The 12071-nt window shown below is 47.8% G+C and overlaps 1 protein-coding gene across 2 annotated transcripts in view; it reads left to right on the forward strand.

Moving 5' to 3' along the window:
• Positions 1-6148: 6148 nt before the first annotated feature.
• SEL1L3 (SEL1L family member 3) overlaps positions 6149-12071 on the forward strand; it is a 93213-nt gene continuing 87290 nt past the window's right edge. The window contains exon 1 of one of the 2 annotated variants that reach the window (XM_073237766.1): positions 6149-6428. In XM_073237766.1, the coding sequence (XP_073093867.1) occupies positions 6267-6428 (162 nt within the window). In that variant the 5' untranslated portion in view covers positions 6149-6266. The remainder of the gene's footprint in view (positions 6429-12071) is intronic. The other variant, XM_073237764.1, reaches the window with a different exon arrangement.

Raw genomic sequence — 12071 nt, forward strand, 5'->3', positions numbered from 1 at the left:
TGGCTGAGGATCTCTCTCCTTCCACATGGTGAACTTGGACTTTCTCACAGCATGTTGGTAGTGACAGTTCACACAGGGCAGCTGGCTTCCCCTAGAGGAGATACTGGGGGTGGGTATAATAGTAGGTGCGCTTCATGGGAGAGTTCATCTTTGGAGACATGCTACCATAGGTATTTATGGACCTTTTTCTGTCTCTCATGGTCTTACAAGGGATGAATCTTTGTGAAACTCATTTGGAAGCAGGCAAGTATGTTTGATACACAGTGTTTCACTCTTGCGTAGGGCTTGACAATTCACCATGCATCCTCACCTATGCTCCCTTACCTGGCCTTCACATCACCATATAAACCAGCCAGTCAGTGGCTTTATCCCTCCCTTTTTTTTTATAGATGTGGAGACTGAGGTTTGAAAAGGATTAGTGACCTGCCCAAGATAGCATAGCTAGGAAGAGGTGGGATAGATCCTGGACAGGTGTGTCTGTCATGGCAATGTATGTTCTCAAGCACATGGTGGAGTCCTGGACAGAGACCTAAGTCTCAAACCCAGGTGTGACTCTCCACATGCTGTGCAACACTGGTCTCTGTAATACCCACTTTCACTTCAGGAGTTTAGTTAATGGTATGAGTCTGAGTCCTTAAGCAAAACTACCAGAATCCATATTGGCTCCGCCACCTTGTGGCTGTGGACTGGGGAATCTTTCAATGACTAGGTTTCTTCATCTGTAAAATGGGCAGATGCTCAGACTTCAGGAGGATTAAATAAATTAATGCAACAAAGTGATACTTGATAAGAACGTTAAAAAGGAACCTCTCCATGAAAAACTGTAGAGATGAGTAGCTATTACGAAGACCCTGGTCTAGCTTGCCATCTACATGCCATTCTTGATTTTGTACAGATCTAAGTGTCCATACAAGTACAGCTGATCTTGATATTTCACTTTACTTGATATTGTATATTACTGAATAGACTAGAAGCCTTTAAGCTGATGTTCAAGCCTGCCTGAGTATCATGATTTCAGATGCAGGCTGCAGTTAGAAAATGTTGTTGGGACAATCACAACCTGCTTTTCCCAAGCTCTCACATGTCTTCACTTTTTCTCTTCAATCACTGATGCTGACATTCTCTCCCTCAGTGCCCAGTTGCTCCCCCCCTCCACTCTGTCCCAAATGGTTCTGCACATTCACACCCAACTTCTCTCCACCCCACTCCTTTTTCACACACATTACTCAACATGCTCACTCAAAGATATACTTCCACCTACAGATACATGCTCTTGACCTTCTGCATCCCAGAGTGTCTTCCTTCCTCGGAACCTCAGTATACAGATGTTTCTGTGCTCACCAAGCCTGAAACGTCCCTCCCTCCCATCCCAGGTCTTCAAGGATGACAGGAGAAGTTTTTCCAGTCATGACCAGTGGGCAGGATGCAGACGAATGTATGAGTGAGGAAGCTTTGGACACCTGGCTGCACTTGCCTGGGGATGTTCCACTCACTGTGCTGCCCTTCAGGGGTCTGATGGGCCCAGAGAGAGGATTTCCTTGCTGTTCACATGGACACTGTACAAACAGCTGGTACACAGTCCAGAGGGCTCATGATAGCTGCTGCTTAAGGGGCAAATGCTCCTGACCTGGGAGAAGCTTGCCTAAGGAAAATTGCCTGCTTTTTCCCAACTCAGGGTAGGGGGAGAATCAGGCTGAATATGTACCTTTTCAGAAGGGCAAAGAGCCAAAAATAACTAGGAGCAGCATTTCATTTGACAGGCCCAGAAATAGAGCTCATTTTAGAGCACACTGGGGCTAAGGAATGAGTGATTCTGAGACTTTCAGCATTTCCACAGAAATACATGGACAAACTCCCAGGTCATGTAAGTCCTTCCATCCCTTCTTTACTACAGTTTCTCAAATCTGGTGCTCTGTGGCCTAGCAGAAAACAGTCTTCAGAGTCAGAGAGACTTGAAGGCTCAAAAGATGGGGTCTTGGGCATCCCATCTGAAGATGGTATCTTGTGGAATGTTCTAAGGAAGAAATAGGAAGTAATTAACAAATATGAAGGATGCAAAAAAAGAGGAACAGATAGGAAATAGATTTAGGGAATGTAAAGCCTAAGTGTTGTGAGAAAAATGGAAGTATTGAACATTAAAAATTGCCTGCAGGGTTAGCTGGATCCTGAAGGTCACGTTGGGCAGAGAAAACGGCCATGCTTTCCCAAGAGGGCTGAGGAGTGTGTTACCTGACAGCAACCTCATCTTCTATTTTTGTTTTCTTCTCTTGTATTTTGATGTAAAAGGCAAATGTTACAGTTCTTTCACCTTTTTTCTGAGTATCTGAAATTGCAAAGAGCAGTGGGAGAGGAGAGATGGCAACGGGAATGTGGAGGACAGTGACTGTGGGAAAAGCTGGGTTTGAATAGGAAGAAGATGGAGGAGAGAACAATGAATATGGAAGGAAAGAGGGAAGGAAGGTAAGTAGGAAGACGGAGAAGAAAGTGCACAGAAAAAATGAAAAAGGATGATAATGGATGCAACTTTATTTAGTGAATATGTCTAAGAACTTTCTACATATAAGGCATGGCGGGAAAACACAGAGCTAATTAAGAAATAACCCCTGTTTTCAGGGAGCTTAGAGTCTCCTGAAGGGGGGAGAATGGACCAAGAAACCCACCGCAATGTGAAGCAGGGTTAGCCAGCCGATTGCCACATGGGGCTATGGGCAATGCTAGATGGGGGCAGAGATTGACAGCCCATTAAGTTTTGACCTGAGGTCACAAAGGAAGGCTCCTTCGAGTTGGTGGAATTTGTAGGAAGGCAGTGGTGGAGGGACCACTCGTCACTTGTACACAGTCCCCTTCCCTGCCACCTCTTATAACGCAGAGGTCAGTTGTCTCTACAGGGGCAGATCTCTTCACCCTGGACATCCTTGGTCCCTAGAAATGTGGTTTCAAGTGCCCTGGCATGGAAAAGGCCCATCCTCACATAAGTTTCAGCTGGTCCACAGCAAAATGAGACAATGGCAAGTTGGGGGTTTTTCACAAGCAAATTATATTCAGTTGAAGGGACTGTCTTTTATTATATTAGGTCCTTCCTAATCTTTGATGGTAAAAGTGCCTTGTCTCTCAATAAAATAATGTGGATAACGGAGATTATATCTGGGTTTTTTTGGTGTATTTTAAATACTGTCACTTGGCAAGTTAATAGTTGGTCAACTGCATTGGTCCCTGAGATTTTTACTGCTCTTAAACCATCTCAGAGCCTGAGAACTCCTAGCCTGGGAAGTCATCCTGTACCCACGCCACGTCCACAGAGGCGGTGCATTCAGTGGATGTGCTGCCTTCCTTCTCCAGCCCCTCCCCTCCAGGCCTCTGGACACCCCTCCACCTGAGCCTTGATGAGCAAGGCCACCATCCTCCCTCAAGACTCCACTACCTGTGTCCTTTTCCGTGTGGACTTACTCTGCTCGCAGGCACCTAGAGGGGATGTGGTGAACTGACTTATGCTAAGGCAGTAACGAGCAATACCAGTTAATACCGTCTCCCCAAGGGCCTTCACAGTTTAGTGGAGTATTAAAACTTAATTCAAACCAATGAATTGTAATGGTGGAATTTTAAGCTCTTCCACAGGGCAATAGGAAAGAACAATATTTTTAAATAAAGGGTCTTTTTCTGAAATTGGACCATACCCTTCAGATTACTGACACAAACAGCTGGAGAGGAGGCAAGGGCAATAACTGATTCTGTCTTTGGGATCAAAATGTCACACTCCACTGTGAATAGAAATCCTGACGTTCTCTTTCTCTGCCCCTCTCCAATACAAAATGAATCAGTCAATCCTGCCACCCCCTGGCCTGGGTGCCAGAGCAACCCAGAGCAAAAGATAGAAGACCAAATTGTGTCATGGTAAGTTCCCTGCATGCCTGCTGCTCCTCATGGAAATGAATGTTCACCCCCAGATTCCAAAGCCTTGGGTGGTGCTTACACCCAGAGTGCATCAGAAGATGGGGAAATGAGAATTTCCATACACCAGGTTAAAAATAGGCCAGTCCCCTCCAGGATGCCTCCATGTTGACTATAGTTAGGTAAATTCAAACCCTTAAAACTCACAAGGCTTTGACAGCTCTGATTCTGTGAATCCCAATTGCAAACAACCTGAGTGGACCATTCAGTTCCTTGAAGACCAGTTGAGTCTGTGTGCAGTGAAAGAGGAGAGAAATTCTCGAGAAAAGCCCAGGGAGACAGGTGGAACCCCCAGATATGTTATGAAGCTCCATTCTGCAGACAGGGAACAATTTTCCTTCCACATATATTAAAAAGTATATTCTACACTTTGACCTGAGAAGAAAAAAATATGGACACAATCTAGGACAAAGCCACTAAATCTTTTATCCCCTTTGACACTTGATAGAATAAATGGTTTTCCATATCACACAGGAGAATTTTAAGTGCTTTGGGTCTGTGGAAGTGGGATGGCTTTTTGGGGACATCTAACAAAGAAACCCTCAAATCCTTCTATGTAGGGCTGCTGGATCACAGAAAAGTGACCCTTTCCTATGAGCCAGTGCTTCTGGAAATGGGGTCTCTGGGCCTGCGATGACATTACCGGGGAGCTTTGTTGGAAAGGCGGCTTCTCAAGCCCCATTCAAGACCAAGTGAACCTGAAATTGTGGTGGGACTGCCCAGCAATGTGTGTTTTAACAAGGCCTCCTGATGATTTGGATGCAGGCAGAAGTTTGAGAACCACTGACACAGGCATTACCTTGCAGTGAGTGACTGTGCCAAGAGCTTGACCCAGGGCCACAGCCCTCAGGTGACTTAGAAAAAGTAAGGAATGACTCAGCTGAGTTGCTCAGTGCACAACCAGGCACAGAGATTCCAAAGCTGTCCTAACCCAGCCCTGTGCATCCCATTTTCACCACCAGCCTCTCCGAAGCCTGCCATGACTTGAACTTTCACAGTAGCACCTTTACAAGCAAAGGGCTGTGTTGTCTCAGATTCCCAGTCTATCATTAGTGCCAATCCGTGCAAATCTACCAATGCCAAAGGGAAGCTTTTTAGAACTTTTGAAGATGGATTAACTGTTGCAGAGTAGCAGCCACTGACCCCAAGCAGGTGTCTGAGCCACTAGACGCAGCCATGAACTTCCCAGAACGCCAGGGCAGCAGACAGCTGGGGCAGAACCCAGGCTGGACAAAGAGCAGCCAGTCCCAACCTGCATTCTCAAGGCGGAGGATGTGCCTGGATTTTTTTTTTAAAAAAAAGCTGTTTGTGCACTTCATTAGCCTCACCCTTTTTCATTTGTGGCTTCAGTACAGTTGCATTGACCTAATTAATTCATTTCCTTTTCGGTCCAAAGTGGAAGCCAGGGCACAGGGATGCAGATCACATACAAACCCGCTTTGGGCGCCGACACCCTGGACAATTAAAACAAAGAGCGCGGCGGCGGTGGCACCGTACGAAACCCCTCGGGAAACATCCAGAATGTACCACCAACCAGCCGGCAGGGTGGGGCGCAACCCGGGCTTAAAATGCGCCAGCAGGGAGGCGGCTCCACCCCTGCAGGTGGACAGGTGGAAGTTGGCAGGGGTCAAAATCCATCCTTAAGGACTAGAAGCTGGGCAGCTGCGTGGCGCAACTCCAGGGGGCACACGCGCCCTGCGCCCAGCGGGAATGGCGTCCTCGCCAAAAAAGCAACCAAACAAAAACCCATTGCCCGGGCGGGAACTGGGCTGCGTGACCCGCCAAAGGGGTGGGTGGGAGAGGGAGAATGCGGGAGGGAGGGAGAGAACGAGAAGGGGAAGCAGAGCGGGGGCAGGGAGAAAGGGGCGAAAGTGGGAAAAAAGGCTGTTAGGAAGAGAGGTGAGGGGAGAACAGGGGAGCGGGGAAAAGGGTGACGGAGGGAGGGGAGCGATCGCGGCGAGGAAGGGCGCGCTAGGGGGGCGGCGGAGGGAGGCACAGAAAGGGGGACGGCGGGCGGGCCGGGTCGATCCCCACCTGCGTGGGCGCCGGCTGCCCAGGGGGCGGCCGCTGGGGGCCCGAGGGGGCTGCCGGGCGCTGGCTGGGCAGCGAGGCAGAGGGGAGGGACGGGGGCTGGGAGGGGGGGAGGAGCCGGCGCTCGGCGGGGGCTGCGGGGGCGGTGGCGGCGGGTCCGGCGGCGGCAGGTGGCCCCGCGCGCGGCTGCCGGCCCGGCCGAGGGCGGGCGGGAAGGTGGCGCCTCGGGCGGGGGCCGGTCCCTGCACCAGGTGACCTGTTCCGGCCCTGATCCGGCCGGCCACGCCATGCAGCCGCGCGGCGCGGGGTTCGGGTGGCCGCGGAGGCAGCACCAGCCCCCGCCGCCCGCGGTCGGCTCCCGGGCCGCAGCCATGGACCCCCCGAGCGGCGGCGCCCCCCCGGGCCTCGGCGGCCGCCCTGCCTGCGCGCTGCTCCTGCTCTGCTACCTGGTGAGGTCCCCCCCCAACGCGCGGGGCCCCGGGGACGCGGGTGGGGCGGCCGGGGGCTCCGCCACGCGGGGCGGGTGCGGGGCTGCTAGTTTCCTCTTTTTCTCTGGCTGCGCACCGGGCGCGCCGGCACCTGGGATGGGGACCCGGGGCGCGGAAAGGGGTGCGTGGAGCGGACTCGCGGCGCTGCGCTCTCGCTGGTGTGCATTCCTCTTTCTCCGAGACCCGCTCCAGACCCGAGTCAGGGTTCCCCTCCAGACCCTGCCCTTCCCTCCAGACCCTGTCCTTCCCTCCACCCCTCCTGGGAGCCTCGCAGCCCCTCGTTTCCTCCCTACCCCGCCGCGCCTGGCTCCCCAGCTCCCTCCCTCCCGTCCTGGGCGTCCCTCACAATCTCCCCCCTGCTCCTTTCCTCCCCCTGCCCAACTTCGCCTCTTTCCGCCAGTGCCACCCTCCTCGAACCTCCTCTTAGTTTCCGCCGGGTCCTCATGGCCCGGACCGTTTTCTGCCAGCGCACCCGGCGGTGAACCTCGTATTTCCAGCGCACTTCAACTCCTCCATGGTCACTCCGGCCAAGTTGCGGATGCCAGAAAGAAATCTAGTTCTTTGTAACACGCTTGCCACCAGAGTGGTGACTTTAGCTGCGTCTTGAACACTGTCATTTCAGAGAATACACTTGGCTTATGCATGTCAGTTTACAATGTTCACACTTCTTGGTTTTAGTCATCAACTAAATGGCAGTAACCAATTTTTCAAAACCAGCTCATTTAAAGCATCAGAGTAATTTAAACCTTCAGAACAAGGTGGGGGAATATTCCTCAGTTTCTTTGATGGCTTTCTTTCTTCTGCTTTGAATTCTTTTAAACAATGGTACATTTACAGAAGGTGACACCCTTCCTGTCCAGTTTACCTTATGTTCCAGGATCCTGCAGAAGCCCTGTGATATCTTGCCATATATTACTGTAAATAAATGATATGGAAAATGCTGAATCATGAAACTGATGTAATAGGAAGTTCACAGAATGCTAAAAAAAAAAAATGAGCAGTGTCATTGTCCAGAATTTTTTTCATTTTTCTGGCATTGTCATTATTCAGAGTCTTTCTTCTTAAAGGCTAAAAACTGCTTAGGAGATGTTGGCAGGCATTAGAATTTGATGCTAAAGAAATTTGCCACCCAGCCCAAGTTTCTTTTAAAGTTCTTTTACTTCTCGGGTGTTTTGCTTCTTGAAGCAAGAGGGTGTATAAAGGCAAATTACAATTCTGCTTTTGCATCTACCTGTTGAATAATCCATGCTTTTCCTCATAGTTTAAAATCAGCCAGTGCCAAATTTTGTAGTAGGATTTACTTCATGTTTTCAGAAGAAGCTGTCAGTTACCATGAATGACTTTTTTTTCACCCAAGAGATTATTATTATTTAATATTTGTGCCACAGGGTCATAGCACATAGGCTTATAAATAGAACTGCCATAACAAATGACAGGGTTTCATTTCAAACAGGTGATCTCTGTCCACAAGGTGCTGGTTACCAACTCACAGAGGCAGAAATAATGTAGTAGGGTAGAGTGGTGAAACGTGAATGCACAGGTAGTCTGGAAAGTTCCACATGGAAATCCCGCTGGCGAGAGAAGACCCCTTCTTGATGGTTCCAAGAAATCAGAGTACCAACTGCAAGTCTAAAGGCCCAGTGGTACGCAGGAAGGGAGAGAGATAATGGAGCAAGTGTAAAGGTTCTGTATGGACCAGGGGGGATTGAAGAGAACAGATCGCAGAGAGGTAAAGAGTAATGTTCTGCATAGATGAGACTGAGGTAGTGAAGTGGTGAGGTAGGGCTCCGAAGAGAGAGATTATAGAAAAAACGGTAATGTGAGAAATAACTAGAGCATGGATGAATGTCTTGGCAGACGGGAAAGAACGGCTTTTGGAACTCTCATGGAGAGGAAAATGTCAGTGCTTCCTGATTGTGTTTCCTTCAGATGGGTTTCAGATATGCTACTGGAAAGGAAAGACCTTAATAATCAAGAAAGCCATTTTGCAACTGAATGTGAAGATTTTACAAAACCCAGGGGAGCAAAAATGTGACTTGGAAGGTGGGCTCCACCTATTGTTCTAAAGGTCCAGTGTTTGCTAGGGATATTGCACTAGAGGAATGTGCTACCCAAAATCCTGCTGAAAAGGTAGGCTTCTTGACCTTGGAGAAGTTCAGTGTGCAAATTGGGGAAAATAGAAACAACTGCATGAGACACATGAAAAACCTAAAACATGGGGAAAAGAATGCGTGTAGTTGTGTCCATTCTGCCCAGCAAAGAATACTTCCTAGAGGAAGAGATTGGTCAGGGAAGGCAGGGTGGACAGAATAGGTAGGCAAGATCTCAGGAATATGCAGACACTAGAGGGAGAAAGCTATCCCATAATATGGAAGCCTAAATAATAAATATGATGATAGTAATAATAATAGTTTGACTTATTACTAAGTCATTTATATGCATTATCCAACATTAATTTTTGTAACCTTATGTGGTAGGAGCTATTATGATCCCCATTTAAAGGTAACTGAGGCTCAGAGAGGTTAAGTAAATTGTGCTGGGCTACACAGGTAGCCCAAGATTAAAACCCAAGTCTGTCACCTTCCAGAGCCCCAGTTCTTGGCGATGCTAGCTTACTGCCTTTTGGGTTTTGGTGCTTGTATTTCTTTAGATGTATGTGCCATCAGCAAAGCCCTTCCAATTAACAGCTGCTGTGCAATTGACCAGGATGTGAGGTCATGTCTAAAGTATTGTAAAATATACAAAGCAGGAAGCTCAGACCATGGAATAGAAGCAGGATGTTAAAGAAAAAAAAAAGGTAAAACCAGGAAATATTTGCCATCCACATGGAGAGGTGAAGGATTGGATCTTTATGTAGTCCAGAGGCAGCTGGTGGGGTTTAGCACTGGAGTTTCTTATGTGTGTGCAAGTGTAGAGTGAGTGTGCCTTGGAATGCATTCCAAAGCAAATTGACCATGATGTGGGGACCAATTCCTATGTTATGTTATTTCCGCTGATTTGTTTGTTCACAAGGACTGGAGGTTGAGAGTGACTTTCTGAACAGATGCCTTTAAGCTGCTGCCCTCATGGGGAGCATGCTTCCTGGAACCAGGGTCCTGAGGCAGTGGGCATCTTCCTACTTCATTGGCTGGGACAGAGTGACCTTCAGGAGCAGCCCGAGAACAGTACTGTGACTGTAGCTAGGATACTGCTAAACCATGAATAATTGTGAGGAAGCCTGAAAGATAAGTCACAGATTGATGTCAAGCAGATTTCTGAAAAGATGATCTCTGGTTCCAGCAGCTGCCAGAACATTCTGAGGTCACCAAAGGTCAAGACACAGAGGGCCTTGTCAGAAATAGTGAGGCCTTGAAAGCAAAGGTAATGAAATTGCTTCCACTGTGGTCACTGGTGCTGAGTGGTGTGGTCCATGCAGGACTTGCTTTGCCAACAGACCCCTTGCCATTCTTGTACAGCATTGATTCTTACCTTCCTCCGATTTGGCTGGAACAGCCTGAGGCTGCCCCAGCTCCATCTGTGACAGTGGCACTTGCAGAAAGCAATTGTGTCCATTCTGAAGCCTAATTTCAAAATGTTCAATTTTTTCTTCAAAGAGGAAAAAACAAATCTAACAATGGCTAGTATTGATGTTAGCTGTAGAGCTGAAATATTCATAGTGGACATTCGCACTTGTTAGAAAAAGAGAGGACAGAGAAATAAGAGAGCATTAGTGGCACAACTAGAGGTGGGGTCATTAGCAGGTGGTAGCTGGGACAGTCTTGTAGAGAATTCTCTGTAAGTGACCACAGACCATTGATTATCCCTCTAGAAATATTCATTAACTCCTTACTCTGTAACACAGCACCTTGGAAGATCAAAACAAGGTATAGAGACCCTCCATAATCCAGTCTGTGCAAGAGTGATCATGGATTTCTGAAATACAGAGATCCTCCTCAAACTTCACATCAGCCAGTGGCTTCTGCAAGTGTCCTGAGAGCTCCTAAAATTGCCAAGCTGTATTCTTTCTCTCTTGCCTTCTTTTCCTCTTGGCAAAGGGGTAGGAGCTGTGAACTGGCTGACAGGAAGCAGCCAGAGGAAAGGTAGGAGAGAAGATGTAAAGAACCCAGCAGTTCACAGTGAGGATGGGTAGTCTCGAGGATACCATAACTAGCCTACGGTGAATTCAGTTGCCCTGTTTATTGGCTCATCCCATTCCTCTGAGAACAGGACCCCGGGGCAGGTGGGCTGTGCAGCATGTGAGGAATTGGCGAGGGGATTCTGCTCCTGTGGCCCTTATTTGTCTCGCATCCTCATTTGAAGAAGGGCTTGCTTATTTGGGCTGGGGAGCTGCTTCAGTGCAGTGCGTGTGTTTGTGGGGAAGTTGATATCAGTCCTCCCCAGACATAAGGTGTAGTGACCTGATGGGGGTTTTATTGCTGCCCCCCCCACCATCGTCAGCTTTCAAGATGGGAATGAGCAAAGTGGTGACAGGTGTAGAGATAAGTGGGTGTGTTGAGGGCATCATTTTGGATGTTTCTGGAAGGTGAAGAGGCCATTGCTGACGACTTTGGAGCCAGCAGATATGGATTTGAATTTTGGTTATGCTTTTTAATAGCTACTTGACCTTGGGCAAGCGACTTACCTTCCATTCCATCCCATTTCCTCAGCTGTAGAACTGGAATGCTGTGTCCCTCACAGGGCTGTTGTGAGGATTGGGTCTGTGAAGTCCTTTCTGAGAGGATGAGGTTGAGAATGAGTGGCAAGAAAGTCTGTACCTGTCCAAATGCCTGGCACACAGTAGGTACTCAGTGAAATCAAATCAAACCAGACCTCAGTTACCCTCAAACGATTTGAGCTGTAAAGAAATAGCATACCAAATAGTATTAAAGAGGGGAGAGGACCAACACAGTAAGAGTATTGATCATTACTGGGATGGGGTTTCTCTGCCCAGCTGTCAGGTTGGGCAGGCATATTGGTCAACTGGGAAATATTTCACAAGGCACGTCTTGGTTTTGAAGTCCGTATCTACATCACTGCCCATGCTGCTTAATTGCATGCTTTGTTGACATAAACAGAATTTTTGCTTATTTCCAGGCAGCAGAAATTGGAAAAGTAGGTCTTCTAAGCCAATGTAATTACCTTTTTGACCTATGGAAAGTTTGATCCAACCAGTTTGGAGAGAAAGTGCTCAAGAGCCAGCGTTTTCTTAGGTGACTAACAGGGCATAATGGGGAGAAGTGAGAAACACAGACACTCAATTATTGTTTGCATATCAGACAAGCCCACATACACGTGTAAGTGTAAATGAACTTCCCAGAGCGACATAGTGAATGATTTAAGATTTTCCAATCTTTCTGTCTCTTCCTTAGTTAAATAACTTGTGGATCATAAAGAGAACACAGCCAAGCTTTCTCAGCTCTTTGGAACAAGGAAGGGTTATTTGAGTAGAGTTTCTTCTTATTGATTTTGTTTAAAGGAATCAGATGCAGTCATTCTAAAAGAAGTTTAGGCAGTATTGATAGATTTTTCTTTTTTTCCATGCAGGAGATACATCTGTTCCTCAATTCCCAGGCTGAATTGAAATTTAGATCTCTGATTTTGGGTCTTTTATCATGAACACAACAT

This window comes from Manis javanica, chromosome 5, assembly GCF_040802235.1.
Source record: "Manis javanica isolate MJ-LG chromosome 5, MJ_LKY, whole genome shotgun sequence".
In the NCBI taxonomy this organism is placed as follows: domain Eukaryota; kingdom Metazoa; phylum Chordata; class Mammalia; order Pholidota; family Manidae; genus Manis; species Manis javanica.